Source organism: Aphelocoma coerulescens, chromosome 1 (assembly GCF_041296385.1).
Source record: "Aphelocoma coerulescens isolate FSJ_1873_10779 chromosome 1, UR_Acoe_1.0, whole genome shotgun sequence".
In the NCBI taxonomy this organism is placed as follows: domain Eukaryota; kingdom Metazoa; phylum Chordata; class Aves; order Passeriformes; family Corvidae; genus Aphelocoma; species Aphelocoma coerulescens.
In genome coordinates this window covers 81,032,050-81,051,047 of record NC_091013.1, presented here as the reverse complement: position 1 = coordinate 81,051,047, position 18,998 = coordinate 81,032,050, and the positions used below count along the sequence as shown (strand labels likewise).

General features: G+C 35.5%; 1 protein-coding gene across 1 annotated transcript in view; it reads left to right on the top strand.

Annotated features, from left to right (window-relative positions):
- Positions 1-18,998, top strand: part of CNTN5 (contactin 5) — a 238,480-nt gene that overhangs the window by 53,079 nt on the left and 166,403 nt on the right. Inside the window, exon 5 of the mRNA XM_069027648.1 lies at positions 511-606. Within this exon, the coding sequence (XP_068883749.1) occupies positions 511-606 (96 nt within the window). The remainder of the gene's footprint in view (positions 1-510; positions 607-18,998) is intronic.

The following is an 18,998-nucleotide window of genomic DNA, read 5'->3' as shown; positions in this document are numbered from 1 at the left end:
AGTATTTAAAAGAGTAAATGTGCTATATAGTAGATTTGGGTTTAGAACCAATGTGTTGATTTTCCTTTCTGTCATCACAATATCCTGTGTGCGTTGCCCAGGTGGTGTCTGCAACACCCTCAGTCTGGATGTTAGCCAAGGTGGTCCCTCCAGTTGTATTTCTTCTTTTTCACTGTGTATGAATCCTTTCTACTGAGGGAGAAAATCAAGCAGGATATAGTAAAAAGAAATAAAAGCACTGTTGAATGTATTTGTAAATGGTGTATTTATATATATTGCCTGCTGCTTTTTCATTGATGCTGTATGCAAGTGCACTAAAAAAGTAATAAAGTGCTGATGCAACATGGAATTTTTGTAATGGAAATAGATCTATTTTTCAGGCCCTCCTATTATAGATTAAGGTATGAAAAAAGGACCAGTCAGCTTTACAAGAGGAAATAAAATATAAGTTAAAGTAGCCACAAAATTTACAATCTTTGGTGTAACTAAAATGCTTTGTTCTTTTGATAGATCTTGGGAATTTTAGTGGTCGAACAAGAAGTGCTGTCTCTGTACGTGAAGGTCAAGGAGTTGTTCTGATGTGCTCCCCTCCACTTCATTCTCCAGGTACAGTGGACTGCAGCCTGTATTCATGCTGCTCCTTTACAGTTTCCTCATTATTGGATGCCCAGTATTTCAGATACAATATGCATTTGATTGTGGAACTTCAAAGATGAGATATCCACCATTTTTCTTACAGTTTTTGGAATACCAAAGGACTAATTTAAGCTCATGTATTGCAAATGCCAGTGAATAGCAGCAGAGTGTCTGTTAAAAGATGGTCTAATTCCTGGTATAGAACTTGAATGCAGCAATAGTCTCTGTGCCATCAATGGTGAATATGCTGTCTTGAGGCGATAGAAGATTTCTTTTGGAGTTTAGAAGCCTTCAGAAGTTTCTCCAAATTCCAATGTCATGATACTTCTTTGAATACAAATTTTCTTTTGTTTTCAGTAGTAGAGACATGATTTGGTTGCTTTCTTTTGTTGTATAACTTAGTTTCATAAAACTGCACCATTGCTAAAAGTCAGAATTACCATAAAATCTATGAAATGCCTGTGGATTCCCACATGAAAGCATAGGTATTCCAGAGAGGTGACTTTTTTGCTTTTCAAATTGACACTCCTGCAAAGTCTGCAGATAACTATGTACCTCTTTATATTTGCATGTCATGTAACACCTGGAGACATGATGCTAGACAGAATATCTTGTTTTTCAGTAGATGCAGTACTGCCTAACCTTTTCTTCTCTGGGAAATGAGGCCTGTACTGAGGGAGTTTTTCTACTCCAAATTTTAGGCCTGAAGAAAAGTCACATTGCAGATGGAAAATCTGCAGAAAATAAAGTCTTCTCTGAGTTTCTGTTAGAGAAATGTGTTCAGTTTCTATTTATACTGCAAGGATTGTTAACACTGTATTACAGTTATCAATGCTATCTCTCCGTTTTTCTCTCTTCTGAGCAGATTCTCTTGGTAGTTGCCTCTACAATCTCTTTCTGAGTTTGACACTGTAGTCTATATGGTGAAATTGAGTACATGATGTTAAGGCTTGATAGTGATAAGTAAACTGAGAGGGAATAGATGTAGGCAGAAAAAGTGAGTGATGGTTTCAGCAGTGCAGCTGCATTTGATTCCCCTAAACAAACTGAGAGTGACAGGATAGATGGACGTCAATAGTGAGGGAAATTGTCATACACCTTTTAACAGCTGCCATTCCACAAAATAAATCTTTATATATCATCAAAATATTTAGAATTCTTTTCCTGAAATTATGCTTCTGAATTTTATTTAGTCAGATTTTAACACAATGTTCTACCGTAACACAGACATTGCCTTTGATGGTGGAAAACTCGTATCTTTCATTTTCAGCACCAGGCCATCAAAACCCCTGCTGTGCAAACTACGGTGCTCAAAAACAACATTCAGTTGTTTTATTTATATTGTTTGAGTATCAGTAGACGATGCCAGCAGGAAAATTACTTCCAGAAAAATATTTTTATCTTCTGTTGGCATAATTTTTTCACCATAGCTAAGCCAGGAAAGGTTCTGCAGTGTGGTGGAGTAATCAACGAAAGTTGAAAAATTGCACTGATATGCAGATGTATACACAAGCTCATATCAATGGGAAGGGGACTTGGCCTCCCTTCCTTTTGTTCATTACATAATGCAGTTCTTCATCCAAAGGGTTGTCAAGCACTGCAACAGGCTGCTCAGGGAAGTGGTGGAGTCACCATCCCTGGAGGTATTTAAAAGGTGTGTAGATGTGGCTCTTAAGGACATGGAACTAGTGCTGGTTTAATGCTTGGACTTAATGACCTTAGAGGTCTTTTCCAACCTAAATGACTCTATGATTCTCTCACATGCATTTTGCTTCCAGGTCCTTACTTGCAAAGTACTGGGGGCCAGTAGCTTCTTCTGGGACTGCAGTGGGACTGCAAGTGATATTAATACAATGGCTGGAGTCTCCCTATAAAGAGGAGAGCTATCTCCACAGGCCTGGTGATGTTTCAAAAATAAATCATTCCACAAAGCTCTGGCAATAAGGCAAAAGACATTAATGAAAGTTGACTGCCACATCAGAACTCACTTGTAAAAAATAATTCTAGACAAAAGCTGAAATTTCAGAGGGAAGTGTGTGAATTCAATTCTGAAATTAAGCAAAAAATATGAAACTTCCAGGTAAAAAGGTCTATTGTCAAGCAGAGGTACTTCAAGGATTTCTGTGCAGGAACGTCTAAAATTTTATTTTAAGCATTCAGTTTCTGGGTACTCTATTTTAGTTTCTGTGTCTGATTTGCAAAGATGGTATTATCTCCTAAATAGCCCTAAGAAATTTTGAACATTAAAATCACCCAGGAGATAAACTTTCAAGTGGATACTAAGATATTATAGTGGGTATATCTAAGCTAAAGACTATTCAGAGCAGGTTTGCAGTGTGAACATCTCAAGTTAACAAGACCATGAGTTATGGGAGTGTTTTTGATGATAGAGGATTTTTTGTGGATGAACACTGCAAGCTTTGTTATATTGATTTATTCACATTGATCAGCACCTTTAGAAATAATTTTCACTTACTTATCACAGGAGATAAATCCATGATACAATATCAAGCCTAATAATTCTCCACAACCTCGTAAGCAATTCATCCTTCAACAGAATCCCATTCCTTAATCTCTGAAGTCAATAACTGCATATGAACATGCCCAAGAACTTCAGATTGAGCCCTTTTAGACAATAGCATTATCAGTGTGGGAAAAGAAAGATGACTTAGTGAAAGAACACTGTATTAGGAGAGATATAGTTTTATTAACATGTTTTCAAATGGAAGATAAAATAAATATTTTTGATTAAATAGTACCTTCATTCCATTCTTACAGAATACAATTTTAGGAAAAAATGAAAGTCTTTACAAGGCACCACCGACTGAGAAAAATACTACACTAATTTCTTTTGACAAGATTTTAATCAGAAGGGTGGTTTCATATGCATATAGACTTGATTTCTGTTTATTTATGCTGTGAAATACTATCAAGAGGTAATGCATTAAACATACAAACACACACAAACTTGTGATATATATAGTTTGTTCATATAAACTTTCATTAGATTGTTGTCCAAATATTTTACAGGGAAAATAAGGGGGAATGTGGGGTGGTAAGCGCACTTGAAATAGATTCTGACTATTGCAGTACAGATTCAGATGAGAGAATCATCTCTTAAGTTTAATAAATGAGTTTTTTAAGTTATTGTCATCTTTGCTGAGAAATAGCAAGGCAACAAACTGAGGTAGTTTTTTGGAGAAATTATCCACTCCTTCAAAATGGTGAAGGAAAATATATTCAATGAAAAGATTTTTCTGCCGATTCTTTATGTCAAACAGCCACCAACAGATTCTTGACTCCTGCTTTTCCTGGACCATTGCTCATAAAAAACCCTGCCTCTAGCTTCCTTGGGAATCCTATATCATTTTGATGTGCCTACTCCAGAAGCTTTCCCACTTGCACTGTTTTTGTTGCTAATCCTTAACTTGTCCCTTGTGAAATATATTAAATGTGGGTAACTTGATCATTCATAAACACAACACTTTATCTTTTTTTTTTCTTCCATAAACACAGTATTTGATTATTCCCAATTATTTCTTTTCTCCAAGAGGGGTTTCCTAGGCAGTTAACTCTTAGGCGTCCTTGCTAAGCAAGAGTTACATTAATTACCAACTGTTTAAATAACAAGCTTTGTTTGATATTTCCAATTTAAAATGCCTCTACTCTTTTCTTTCCATAAACAGGATTATGGTTTTTCATTGTGGTCTTCTAAAGGATGTAAATATAGGGTTTTATTCAGTCATTTAATCATCTTAATTACAAGGTTTACCATAGCAAGATTAAAAATGAATGGAAGTTTTCATCCAGATTTACATGTTTCCCTCAGAATTAATACTTTCAGCTGAGCTTTTTAAGGCTTTTATTCAAGGCTTTCAGTATGAGCTTAATGGAGAACAACGATTCCCATTGTTAGAATGAGCAGAGTTCTGATGCACACAGGGGAAGGCAGATGTGTGCTCCATCCTGCCTCAGAGGGAAGCTGCTGTCTGGAGGGAGCACTGGCACATAATCTATCTGCAGCATACAACATCTCTACAGATGTTAACTTTTTTATGTCTCTTTCTAAAGGGCAAGGCTGATCTTACAAACTGTACTGTAAGCTGCATCTTTTTTACCTCCCCTTTGCTGTTATAAAACTGTACTTTGCTTGAGAAATGTTTCATCAAAGATGACCAATACCAGTGCCATGGGTTCACAGTCCTTCCCATCCATGTCTTGGAAGATATCCATGGCTTGGATGTCTGCACAGTGTGTTGCTAAACAGGCAAGCTTCTAAAATACAATTCCTCCCTCCATGGGCCAGAAATTTTTGTCCTATTCTTCTATTACCTACACAGTTGTCTTAGTCCTCATATTAATTCGAGAAACTCACATGAAATAAAGTTTCTTTAAGTTGCTCTGAGCTCCTATTTGTGATACTTTGCACATACACAGAAATCCACATTGGAAGGAAACACAAACCTATTCTTACTGTTCATGATCTGCAAAAAGAATCTGAAAGCTGCATTTGAAGTAAAACTGCAACTTTGGACTGCAGCTTCACTACTAGTGGGAAAACAAGTCCAACTGAAGTGCAGTATCTCTCTGGTTAGAACTCCTCTTGTTAGAACATTGCACAAATTATACATAGAAATAACAAGACAGGCTCTAAATTACCTCATTCAGATGCAGAAGGATTAGTAGACTTCTCCAGGCAAATTAGCTATGATAACAAGATTGTTATATTTGGGCTGGACTGTTCTCAGTATGCTCATTAGCTTGTTTACAGGCAATTGGTTCAGATATCTCCATGCAGGACATAGCAAATTTTGTTCTGAAGGGGTCCATGCACCCTCTGGCTCTCTGTTTACTAAGTGGATTTTGAGAATGCAGTTCACAGATGTCTGTCTATATGTAGATGAAGGTCACAAGGTTATCTTAAGGTTGTGGATGAAGTCCCAGGATCCAGACACCCAACACTGGCATTTCAGTGCACAACATCAGAGAATTTCTGTTCTTTATACAGATCTAGCCTTTACCAGTTTCTTCAAAATCACAGGAAGCCTTCAAGATCTTAGATTTCTGATGCTCCAGCTCTCTCTAGGCATGAATGGATGCTACTTCATCATGTTAACCTGTCAGTACAGGTGAGATTTGTTCCTGACCATGATTTATACTGTATTAAAAATTATTATGTAATAAACAATAAAGTAACATCCAGGTTCTTCTTTATTATATGGGGATTTTTTTTAAATCTGACTTTGCAAATAAACTTTAGCATAGAAAGTTTTTGGTTTTTTTTTTTCCAGGAGAGGCCAATATGTTGGTGGAAGTGATATTTCTCCTTTTACCTTGAGATCAAGGAGGACTTTTTTGCTGGTACTTATCAAAACAGTGGTAACTCACGGTTTACCAAAACAGCTGGACAGGTCATGCCTCCACCCATGACTCTCCTATAAGCTAAACAGAACTTATTAATCAGTCAGTACCTTCCATTAGTTTGTAGAAGTCAATATGTATGAAGCTGGTCATGGCAAGCAGAACATTCACGTTCGCTGGAAACAATTATCATCTCCTCCTAACTGCTAGGCTTGCTGAGAAGGTAGAACTGTCCAATACTCCAATATGCTTCCTCTTCTAGTAGCAAAAGTGAGATTGAGATGTTTTGGGATTGGGGGTTTTTGTTGTTGTTGTTATTTTTTTCCCTTAAAACTTCTATTCCTATTGTAATGGAAGCCAAATCCTAGTATCCTAGACTTCACCAACAGTTGACTTAGGCGATCTATCTGGAGACTAAAGAACACTCTACTCTGTTTTGCTTTTCTCATAATTCCATGTCATAACTTGTTCTTCACTCATTTTAATTCCTAGTAGGAGCATGATGCTGGGTATCAGAAACAGGCCGCCTAAGTAACAGTAGTAGAAACTAATTTCTTACTGCACAGGACAGGCAGGTGAATTCAATAAACCCTTAAAATGTCACATATAAAAGACAAGATGACAACTTTCTTATCTCTTCTTTGTATGTTATACATTATCTACACACAAAATGTTTTAAAACCTCCTTTTGAGAGACACCTGTACCAAATGAATGAGTTAGACATCATAAGTTGAAGGGGTCCTGCATTTGCCTGTTAGACTTTATTATACCCTTGTGATGATTTGTTTTCTATAGGTAATTTGAATAAACTTTAAATTTTGTTTTTCAATAATGGGAGAAGAAAAAGCCTTAGAAGACAGGTTCAGAGTCCCTTACACTTTATATTCCTGTCCTAATTCTGGGTTAATTTCATAGGGTCATCTTATCTCTTCAGACATCACATCTTTGCCTGGAAGAATCACAAAGATGTTTCACTTTTGCATTCCCTACTTTGTCACTTTTACTAGACTGCTTTTGAAACTTTCCTGTCTAGTAATGCTAATTCCCATGGGTGTTATCATTAAAGAGAATGTCATGGTCCCTGACATTGCTCAACATAGAAATCTGTGTTCTTTATTTGTGCAACTGATTGATGACTATGCTTGCAATTTTCACTATGCAATGAAGAAACACAATTAGCTTTTTTTCTTCTATGGTCTTTTCATTACTCAATACATGACCAGTAATTTTGCTGCTGACTCCCCTGAAGCACTTTTTAAGGTTTCCTTCCTCAATCTTGTTGAAGGCTTTCATCTGAGGATATGAAATTTAGGAGTTTGGGAATTATAGAATTTTCTGTAGGGTACCATTTTAACAAGCTATATTTGCCAGAGAGGAGTTACTCCCACTCTGTTGGCAATGTGTTGTTATTAGATTTTAATTGCATTTTAATGATCAGCATGTGCCTCAAATTCTAGACAATGTCTGTATAGTAGGTGTATGGGTAAATAAGTCTAGATTTTCTCTCTTTTTTTGTTTGGTTTTGGTGGGCTTGTTGTGTGGCTGTTGTTGGAGTTTTGGTGGGTTTTTCTGGGTTTTGAATTTTTTTTGTTTGGCTGGTTTGTTGGATTTTTTTGTAAATTGAAAAGTAATAAATAAACAAAAAATGCATTACTTGTCCAGCTGTAGTAAATTCTCCCAAGGAACTTTTAATTCAGTATTTAAAAAAAAAAAAAAAAAAAACAAACCACAAAATTTTCCAAATATTATCACTATTGAAAAAAATCTTCCCCACCCTCTCAAAAATACTAGTAATTCTTTCAAATAATGCACTAACTACACTAAAAAATGCAAGTTAAATGTCCCTAGACCCACTGGATCACTTATTAGAGCTGTTTGTCCCCTCAGGGACTACGAAAATGTAGTGAGAAGAAGATGGTTGACCTTGCCCAATTAAGGCAGCTCACAACAGTGGATGAAGGGGGCAGCCCTGACAGGCTCTGCTTAAGGGATGTGTGCTGTAGTTTCACAGTCACACTATTGTCTACAAACATTACCCCAGCTGACAGTTCAGGAGAAACAAAGTGAAAGGAAATACCAAGAAAAGAGGGAAGAAGCATGGGAGATTAATTAGTTTTAAAAATGCATGGAGTGAATTGGCCCTCAGGCTCATGCACTATTGCCTCTCAGGCACCAGCTGCACATGACTATTTGTCTACAGCTTGACAAAAAGACAACAATGATGAAAAGTTTCTGTAGTGGGAAAGCTCCTCTTCCCTCGAGACAGGTTACTAGCCTGTTACTGATATGTCCCAACAAATTAAACATAACTATCAGGAACCTCTTAGTCTAGGGATTAAACCAGACAGCATTGTCCTGCCAGGTTTAACAGAAATGGATGCTCATGGTGTCACATCCACTTTTCCACAGCTAGTGCTGTAAAGGTACCAATTAAAGTGTTGCAAAAGTGCTTTCTGTGGCAATGTTACACAGCTTCTAAAACAGCTGCAGCCCACAGTTCATGGATTTAAGTCTGATGTACCATAGAGCAGTTACCATCTCAGAGGTGCAGGGCTCTCCCAAAAGCTATGACCCACTCATAAGTAACCTTCCCATCAGAATCCATTCGCTGCGTGGATCTGATGTTTGACTAAGCTCATGCCTGGAAAAATGCCACTTCATAAACATGTCACTTAGCTAAATGTCAGAAAGCCCATTTTGTTTAAGATAGAAAATTCCTAATTAATCCTAATTACCTCTCCATATCACAGACAGGAATAGAGTGAGAATGCACATGTTAATCTGTGTAACTAAGAAGAAGCCAGAAATACAATGCTGATCAGACAGCTGAAACAAGAGGAAAGAGAAGGAGAAAGAAATTAGAAATTATCTATTTCTAAGGCTCTGGAGTCTAGATTTTTCTCTCCATTATCCTTGTGAAAAAATCTTAAAGGATGTTAAAAAAAAAAGGATGAAAACAGGGGAGTTTTCAGAAAATGCAATTCTTCCCGCACTAGGCATGATTAGCTGAATTCAATGGTGCAATGATGATTCTGGTAGAGATGACTACTGTAAATGTTAGGAGACCAGTTTTAATTCAGAAGCAGAAGGCTCTGGACAGAACTGATCTCAGTTTTGTCAGGTTCCATTAATAAGTTTCCCTATATAATAAAGTCAGTTATTCCTTATTTCCTAAGTATGAAAGTGAACTTACAACCATTTGAGGTGATGCAAAGCTTGATGAGACATACATTTTCACAAAGACAAATTTAATCAGTTCAGGAAGATTGTTCCAAATAAGTGCTATGACAACAATTGTGGTTGGGATATCTAGTTTGCAGTTTTCTTTTTCAAAGGTGAAAGAAAGAATTGTTTAGAAATATATATATATATATATTATGGATGTGTTATGGGTTTCTTTCCTATCCAATACAATAATAACTGGCATGAAGGTAACTATAACTTAGCATTAAATATGTTAAAGAAAATTGTTCGGATTTTTCAAGGAGAAAATGACTGGATAAGTATAAGCATATTATCATAGAGTTCAGATGGCAGTCTGATTACAGCCAGATCTGAACCCCTGTACAACAGCAAATGTGCACTCTATATCTTCTGACAACAAAAGATGTTTTCCAGAGCAATAATAGTGAAAAAGTGACTTTTTATAACCAAAAATTCCATCTTTTTTAACAATGTAATAATTAATACCACACAATTCTGATAATTTGATTGCCCACTTCTATCTCCTGTGTTCTCATGCTAGGTTTCAATACTGTTAAAATCTTTGCTGATGACTTCATTAGCCAGTTGATACAGTTCCTGTTGTGTTGATGCTACTGCCCCAGAGTGGAGAATCTGCCACCAGAAAATTTCACTTCATTTATTGATTTATTGGAATTTTCATGGTATTTTCCTCTTTCAATAAGTGAGAAAATGGCCTATAGGAGACTGCAGGGATAAAAATTCAGGAGGGGAAAGGGAGAATGGAAAGAAGTATTTAGGTAATATTGATAAAGGATTTGTCTCAGCTTGGATTTTCCTGCAGAACCACGAAGTCCTTTAGGAGTTTAGCAAACTAGTTTAAATCCTGAAGAGTCTATTTTCAGCTCTACCAAAGGCAAGAAGAAAGAAGCACTGCCTCTTTTACAGAAGATAATAATGAATGATCTATAAAGAACATATCAAGGAAAGACTAAAATTGCACTGATTTACAGTCCAGATCTTGTGACTTTATAAGATCCAGATCTTTTGTTGCCTAGAATGGGAAGAAAAACTTTCCAAATAATATTAAAATTTTTAACATGGATAGCAGTCTTTTAATTGAAGCTTTCAGGTGCATAAAATATAGCTATGCACACACAGTGGATCGAATTTTCACAATTTTTGTAAGTCTAACTGACTAGTATATCTAGCAAGTATATCCAATGGGAGAATGGTTGCCCTGGTAATCCACCCTTGGACCTGCCCCATTGGGGTTCTTAGTCCTATATCTTGTTATGTCTCTCGTGTGCTGGTGCAAAACAGGACACTCTTGTCAGAAATCGTTTTCCTTGAAAATAAAACCAAACAGAATTTCAAGTGTGACATAATGTGTGAGAAAGGGTAACTACCATTCTAAAGTGTAAGAAAGTGCTAGAAACTATACATGTCTATATTAAAAATCTAGAAAGCTACAGATATATGAGAAGGCTAAAAATCTTCAAGCATCATGTCACAATTCATTCCTATTCCTAAATGAAAATGGATTTTGAAAAACAGTAAGACTTCTGAAAACTGTGCGTATCATCAGCACAAGAGAGAGCAGGACTGCCTGCTGTTTGCATCATTTTATTAATTATATTTCCTTTAAAATAAACAAAAAGAACAGGTCAGTTGGGCAAATACCTTCTTCTTCAATGAGATATGTATATGTAATGTGACACATCAAATGTCCATATAATGTTTCACTTTGACTTTTGTTGCTAAGAGTTTGAAGGGGGAATACGTAGTCCTGGGACACTAGTCTAGGCTAAAAATAAGGCAACAGAAGGCTACATATTATCTCTAAATAACAATTATGTGACAAGTAGAAGATGGGTGGAAGAGGTTCAGTGGTTTTCCAGCAGTGCAGAACAATGTGCACAGGGATGCAACAGTGTAATTATATGTAGAAACAGGTAGGAGTTACATTCTCAAACTTGTTACATTTTAAATGATTTATTGTTGCTGGTGTTATTTGTGGTGATTTATTTGTACAACATGGTTGAATAGCAATATCAGCATTCTGGGACAGTTTGCTAACCTGACATGTTTCTTCCTCTTCATCTGCACTTTGAGTTATTTTTTAATTGAGGTGTAAAAAATCATCTGTCGCCATCATTCTTAATACGTACAAATTTTCTTTTGTGGACTATAAAATTGGTTTTATGCTATTCTCTGAAGCATATGTTCACCAGTTCAGAAAAATGTAATGGAGTAATGGACGATCCATTCCTTGGTACATTTAAGCCTAGAAAATATACCAAGAGGGAGCTGAGCACTAAAACTTTAGTATCTGGGGATTAGGAGGTTTATACTGCTATTTGGGTTTTTTTCATATTTGAAAATCATATTCAGAGGGAAGATGAGGGAATAGCTAACTGCCTCTGATGTTCATCCACAAAGGTCCTAAGGATTCTTTGGCTGTAATGTTTTGTGTGTGTTTTAGCATTTCTTGTAGCTATACAAAGACCTGGTGAAGAGAGGAACAAACATTAGAAATTAAAAGAATTATGTACTACTGGAGATATCCATTTGATATTGCTTGATTCAGGACTTTTGAGAAGTCACTTCCTTCCACCTTCTTCAGTTTTCTCAAATAAAAGTGATGATAATGGCACTGCCCTTCATTTGAGACCTTAGGATAATAAATACTATAGGACCAAAGAAGCAGGCCCAAAAGAAAGGTTCATCAACCATATTTTGCCATGGTCATGGTGGAATTCACCAAACACTGACCTGCAGATAGACCGAGCACAAGCCTTTATATTTATATTAAAACACTTAACATCAAGAGAATATAAAGCAGAGAAGCAGTGGTCTGTGTCTTAAGTTCAGGGTGTACAGTCACACAAGGGTAATTCTACGGACTCCAAGTACCCAGGTTTTGACATTACAATTCCTATGACATCAACTGTGTGTAAAGAGTGGTGAATTCTGCTAAAAAAAGTGTTTTGAAGTATAAACTAGAACTCTAGTTGCCTTTTATTTTCATTTCTATACCCAGAAGCCTGAATTTAAATCTTATTAAAGAAATCTTTCTACTACTATTAATCCTTCCTTGCATTAGGAATCAAGGTGGTTGAGGTATAAAGAGACTTAAATATAAAGGGATTTAAATTGCTTTCTTTCTTGTAAGTACAAGAAACTGAACTGAAACATATATATAAACTCCTTGAGAGACTGATACTCTTGGTACTAGTATTTGTAGCCAAATTATAGAATTTGCTTGACAGAGCTTCTGCTGAATAAGGGAAGTTATACATTTTGCATCTCTCTGCTGAAAAAGACTTAAGAAGGAGCAATATTCTATAAATTTGGATGATCATCATCCTAATATTACTTTTGGGGTTTTTTGTTTTGAAAAAAGTCCTATTTATTCCTTCAAAATGCATGATCTATTGATATCATTGCAGTAGTCATAAAATGAAAATTCCACGTAAAGTAGTAGTCCCCTTGGGTGCAGGTTTCTGGGTTTCACTACAAGTGACATAGCTCTGGAGTAGGATTTTTCATTGTACTCAGCAGTGCATCAAACTTAGAGAAGTAGACCATGCTGAAGTAACTATCACCAGTGCCATTAAATTGTAGAGAAAATCAAGTGTCATAGCATGATCAGAGAGCAAGAGAAACATAAAGTGCAAAAGGAAAAAAGGAAAAAAAACCCTTTAAATTCTGTTGAATACTGTAGAGAAAATAATTTCCACATATATTCTATACACTGATGTTTTCCTAGCATTAAACAATATACTCTTTGCTTTCCAGGGCCACACTTTTCATATGAATATAAGTTGGTTAAGCATTACCACAGAACTCTTGTTCATTCAAATTATTAAGGAACAATCAGCTTGTGTTGCTGTAGATTCAACACATTTCCATCATTAAAAATGTTCTAATAATAATAAGCTATGCAAATCAGAGTTTACCAGTGACTTGTTCTGCTTATTTGCCCTTGCCAAATCTTATATTTCCTGCAGATCAGTGGTTACAACTGCATAGGTTTATTTTTAATTCTTAAAATGATCAGCAGTAGAGGACACAGAATTCCACATCTGGTCCTCTTGATCAGGCTTTGCAGTCAGTTTTAATTTCCTTCAATGCACAATAAGTTAATTTTGAGGTTTTCCAATTATTTTAATTAATATATTCTTTTATAAAACATGAATTTGAACTCTAGATACATTACAGAAACTTTGCTCTCTTGGTCAATAAAAAGAATGATAAAAATGAGTTAGTTTCGAGTTAGGTATATTTTTCTTCCAAAATTGTTAATTATATGTCACTTTTTAAACTGGATATTAATCAAGTCTCATATCACCCACTGAACTATTTCATCTGGTTGAAACTGATGACTTTGTAATGATGTGCATCTTCCTTTCTAACGATAGACCAAAATTAACTCTAATCCTTGTCTTTGGAAATTGCTAATTGTAGAATGATTTAGATTGGAAAAGACTCTTAAGATCATGGAATCCAGCAACCCTAAGTGCCATGGCTGTATATTGTCTAAATATCTGCAGGGTTTGTGATTCCACCACTTCCCTGGAAAGCTTGTTCCAATGTTCTTGGTGATGTTTATTCTAATATCCAATTCAAACTTCCCCTGGCACAACCTCAGGCCATTTCTTCTCACCTTTTCAGTTGTTCCTTGAGAGAAGAGGCTCACCCTCACCTGGCTACAATCCTTCAGGTAGTTTTAGAGACTGAGAAGATCCCCACAAACCTCTCTTTCTCCAGGCTAAACACCCCCAGCTCCCTCAGCTGCTCCTCACAGCACTTGTGCTCCAGACCCTTCCCCAGCTCCGTTGCCCTTCTCTGGACACGCTGCAGCCCCTCAATGTCTTTCTGGCAGGGAGGGGCCCAGAACTGAGCACAGGATTGGAGGTGTGGCCTCAGCAGTGCCGAGTACAGGGGGACGGTCACTGCCCTGGTCCTGCTGGCTGTAGATGTTCCAGTAGTTCCAATAGTGATTCTCTTGTATTAATAATTTACATTATTTAACTTTATTGTTCTTTAGCACCTAATTCTTTTTTTCTACTTTTCATAGCAAATAACATTATACAGTAGCATTTGTATTAACTGGTGTACCATAAATCATAGAACAACAATTTATATGGAGCATTCAGGAATTTTCTACAGAAGTATTTATTTCCATTCCTACCTAAAAATATATGTGTATCAATAGCAGAATGGTTGTTAAAAATCCCATAATTGCTTTAAAAAGATTTTTTAAACTTCCTATTTGTAGTTTGTCTGCCTTGTTGTCGGAATTTTCTACTTCCAGTGTTTTTCTTCCGTAAAAAAACTCTTTTAAACATTATCACAAATTTAATTGTTTCTCACAGCAGCTTTTTTTTCCATAAATTTCTGTCATTTAAGCATTTTCTTTATTTACATAAAAGAAAAATATATATTTGATGGAATGGCTTTTAAGTATGTCTAAACATTTATTTACGTGAAAAGGTTACTGAGAATATAGTGTCTTAAAAATTACTTCAAAGTTTGTCAAGAAAAACAAATTGGCTTGTTTTGGTTTTGTTGTTGTTGGAGGTTTTTTGGTTTTTTTTTTTTTGTTTTGTTTGATAAAGGAGGGCTTATAAACAGAGCTTGAGTTCTGCAAAAATATGTTATAATATACAATATATTATAATACAATATATTGTATATTTAATAGAATATTGAACACTGAATTTGTAGGCAATAAGATGATAATGAAGTGTTAAGAAATATCCGGTATTGATTTGTCAAGAACAAATAATATCAAATTTAATTTTATTTTTTTGAAAGTGTGAGTGACCTAAAGGAAAGAAAGGCATATTTAGCATTTGAGAATGACTCAAAGAGGTTACAACTACTGCAGAGCACAGAATGAAAATCAAAAATGATCAGTGCATTGCTTGCAATGAATAACACAAAATTCAGCAAAATTCAGCAGACTACTGTATTTATCAAAGATCAAATATACAAATAGAATAAAAAGGAATAAGTGATTAAACAGCATTTTTCCTTAGAAAAATGTAATTACAAAAAATAACACAATTCTTAGTAGAATGGATAATTCAGTAGTAGAATTCTAGGACATCCTAAGAGAACTGCTACCTACGGAGTACAAGTGACTATTGTTCCACTTCTCAACAGTGTTGATATCCAGCTTTGGGTCCTACATTATAAGATGTAGAAAAGCAGTAGAGGTGAAAATAATAAAATTAAGCAAAGTATTCAAAATTAGGACTTCTGAAGAAAAGTTGGAGAGATTTGGCTGATCCAGCATTGCAAACGGAAGTTTAGTATACACAGGGATGATGGTCTCCCACTGTAACTGTAAAATTTTAATATTGCTCTTTAATAATGTGTTTTCAATGCTTCCAATATGGTATTTGGTATAAGCAATAAACAGTATTAAAAAAAAGTTATAGGCAAATATTAAGGAATACTGTCTAATTATCCAATCACTGGACATTCTTTAAGACTGGGCTGAGAAAAAGACTGGTCCTGCCTGAGGGCAAAGGAAGAGCCTGAATAACCTGTGGTTTTGATAACAGTATTTTGACTCTTTCTGGAGCAGGTTTCTTTTTTAATATGAAAATCATAGCAATGTCAATCAAATACACATGATAATTGAATATATTTTCAAAACTGTATTTTTTGTTGTATGCTATATGGTCTCTTTAAAGAGTGCATGTATGAGAAAGACATTTCATCATTCTTTATATTTTTTAACGACTGCCTACATTTCATACATATTAAAGTACAAATGAGACTACATTGACTGCCTACAGTGGTAGCAATGATATAATAATTGTATCCTCCAGTACAAGATGAATCCTGACAGTACATTTACCTTTTCTAGCGTATTTTTAGTTATTAGCTGTGTGAATGCTTATAAGAAAGAAAATATTTGGGGATTTATCACTGTAACTGAATCTGAAGAAAGACAAATATGTGATTGGTAGAATTGTGTTTCAGATAAGTGAGCAGTAGATACAGAGGACCTAGAGAAGGAAATAAGCAGTTTCATTGCTAACTGATAAATCAACAATATCTGTTTGCTCTATGTGCGTGTGTTCCAATGCAACAAACAAATTATGTTCATTAGATATTTTCTTGGAGGATTAATGAGCACTGAAAAAAAAAAACACAGCAGCATAAAGAAATGCACCAAAATTATTTATCTGGTTGTGGCAGGAGGCTGGAGGATCAACCCGTTGTTACCATTCATTTTAGCTAAAAAGAAGCCTCTTTCCCTCTGAATGTGAAGTGTTCCCCATCATCAGAGAGCATTGCTACTGCACCCTTATTCTGTGGCTAGTATACAGAATATCCAAACAGCAATTGTGAGGAAAATGTTGAAAACTGGGCTTAAAATAAAATTAGGCTTCATATTTTCAGAAGGGGAGGTGTCGGCCTATATTTTTCCTGAGAGTTTATTTCATTTAAACACAATAATTCTAAATGCTAAAGCAAAGCCATCTTGCAAATTTCATGGTTTATAGATATGTATGGTAAATTCAGCCTGTAATGTCATGTGTACTTTGTGCTTTTTTACCTATCAATCAAAAAAGTAGGAAAAAAAACTTCTTCAGAGGTTCTAAAATTCCCAGATTATCTCAGATTTTGAATGTCATCAGGCATCAGTACCATTTATTCATCAAGTACTGCCATCTTGTGGAATTAAAGTAATGAAAGCAAAACCTAAATAGAGGAAGAGAAATATATTTTTCCAACAGGATTTCCCACTGCATCACAAAAAGAAGACTAAGACTAGATTTATTTCTTGTACAAACATCATAACTCCACAGAAACGCAATTATGGATGGGTGGGTGTTTTGCATGCTTTGCATATTTTGTATGCTTTGCCCTTGAATAGGTAAAATTTAGTCATGTTATGGACCCTAAGGTTTTCAGAGACTTTAATAGAGTTCATATGGAAACCTTCCTGTTATGTCTTCACTTGCACCCAAAATACCACTTAGCTAACAGGACTGGTGAAAAGGCTGCCCAGACACCTCATGTTAAAAGGTTGAAAGGAGTAATTTCTTAGGAGAAAAACCCTGAAGCAAATCTGGGAAACATTCAGGCAGTAAAAAACACAGGAGTGAATGTTTGGTGTTATCTGAGTGCTTCAGCACAGCTCTCTTTACAATACTTCAGGCATTATTTCATACTGACCCACAATGACAGAAAGACTTCTGCATTACCATAGTACTGACATTTTCTGCATCAGAATATCTCCAAAAGCACTAAGAAAAATGCTGATATGTCAGTATTCCAGCTTCATCCATTATGGGAAGTACATCACATTGTGACAGTTTAGGAATTAGTGTTGTTTAACAGAGAAAATAGAACTACAAAAATCGTTTAAGAAATTATAGTAAGCAAGATTTCGCACTATAAATTCATTCTGGCAGGAAATAGATGAACTCTTCTTACTATTTCATCACCAAGTGACCCAGATTTTCACCTACATAGCCTACTAAAAAGTGCTTAATAAAATACAGAAATAAATTGAACATTAGGAAGACTTTCCAAATCATCTTCAGAAAAAAAGATAAAAATTTCCTTAGAGACATTCTTCTGTAAACAAGCCTGGTCATTCATAAAAGGAACTATCAATTTTGCAATTAACAAAATTACTTGTATCATTTTTACACCAAGACTTTATATATTAGAGAATTTAGCAGGAGACAAATTTTTCAGCCCACAAGACAAATGTGTGGATGCTAAAAGGCAGGAGCAGAGGAATTTTCCACCTGCTGAAGCATTTTGTGAAGTTTTTCTTTCTCATGCTTTAGCTGAGAAACACTGAAAGACGATTTTGTAAACTAATTCTCTATCTCTGCACCTGGGCTTGTTTTCCAGCCTTGTTTTTGGTACTCTGGAAAAAGTATTTTGAATGGGTGTTAGAGAACCTCAGCCAATCCCTCTAGGGGGTGGCTGGTCAAGAGACCAATCATATCATGCTCTCTCACGTACAAAGATATATAATCTAGCTCATAAATAATAAAATAATTCCTTTTCTCCTTGGATTTGGATTGTGTCGTTTGACCAGCCACCCCCTAGAGGGATTGGCTGAGGTTCTCTAATACCCATTCAAAATATTTTTTCCAGAAAATGTCAATTTACCACTGTTCTATAATACATAATTTCTCCATCTTTTTATTCTCTGTTCCTGTTTGTGTTGATGCAAAGTGCCTGTGGAAAACTTTATTTTGTGTGGGCAGTCAACTGTAATTTCCAGGAAGGGCTCTGCATCCTCTTTGTGGTTTTGCCATTGGTGTCACATTAAAAATAAAATGTATGGGCATAAAAAAAAAAAAATAAGCTCAGCACATATTCTTAAAAACCAAGCTTCTGTATACTGCAGTATTTAGTTTTCTCTTTTGTCTTAAACTTATGTTTTCCCTACTGAAAGCAAGATTTTTCCTATTGTGTGCAGCATGGAAAAAGCATTTGCTAAGTTTTTTCTCAAAAGCAGATGACTTTAGAAGGTCCATATCTAAAGTAATTACTTTCTGATTTTAAAGTTCTGGTTTGGTTTATTTAGATTTTGATAGCACTGACTTTTAGCTCCAAAATCTCTTGAAGGTTATTATTATTTACCTGTCAGGCTTGAGATGCATCTCTGGAGTTCAGTATCCTATTCAAAAATAATGCAATGACAGTTGTATTTGTGTTTAGCCAAGTGACACTGGTTCTATAATCTTTTAACATAAACCATTATCACAAAATTCAGGCTTGAAGTTCAATAAAAACTGCAGTGAAATGTGTACAAATAGACCTG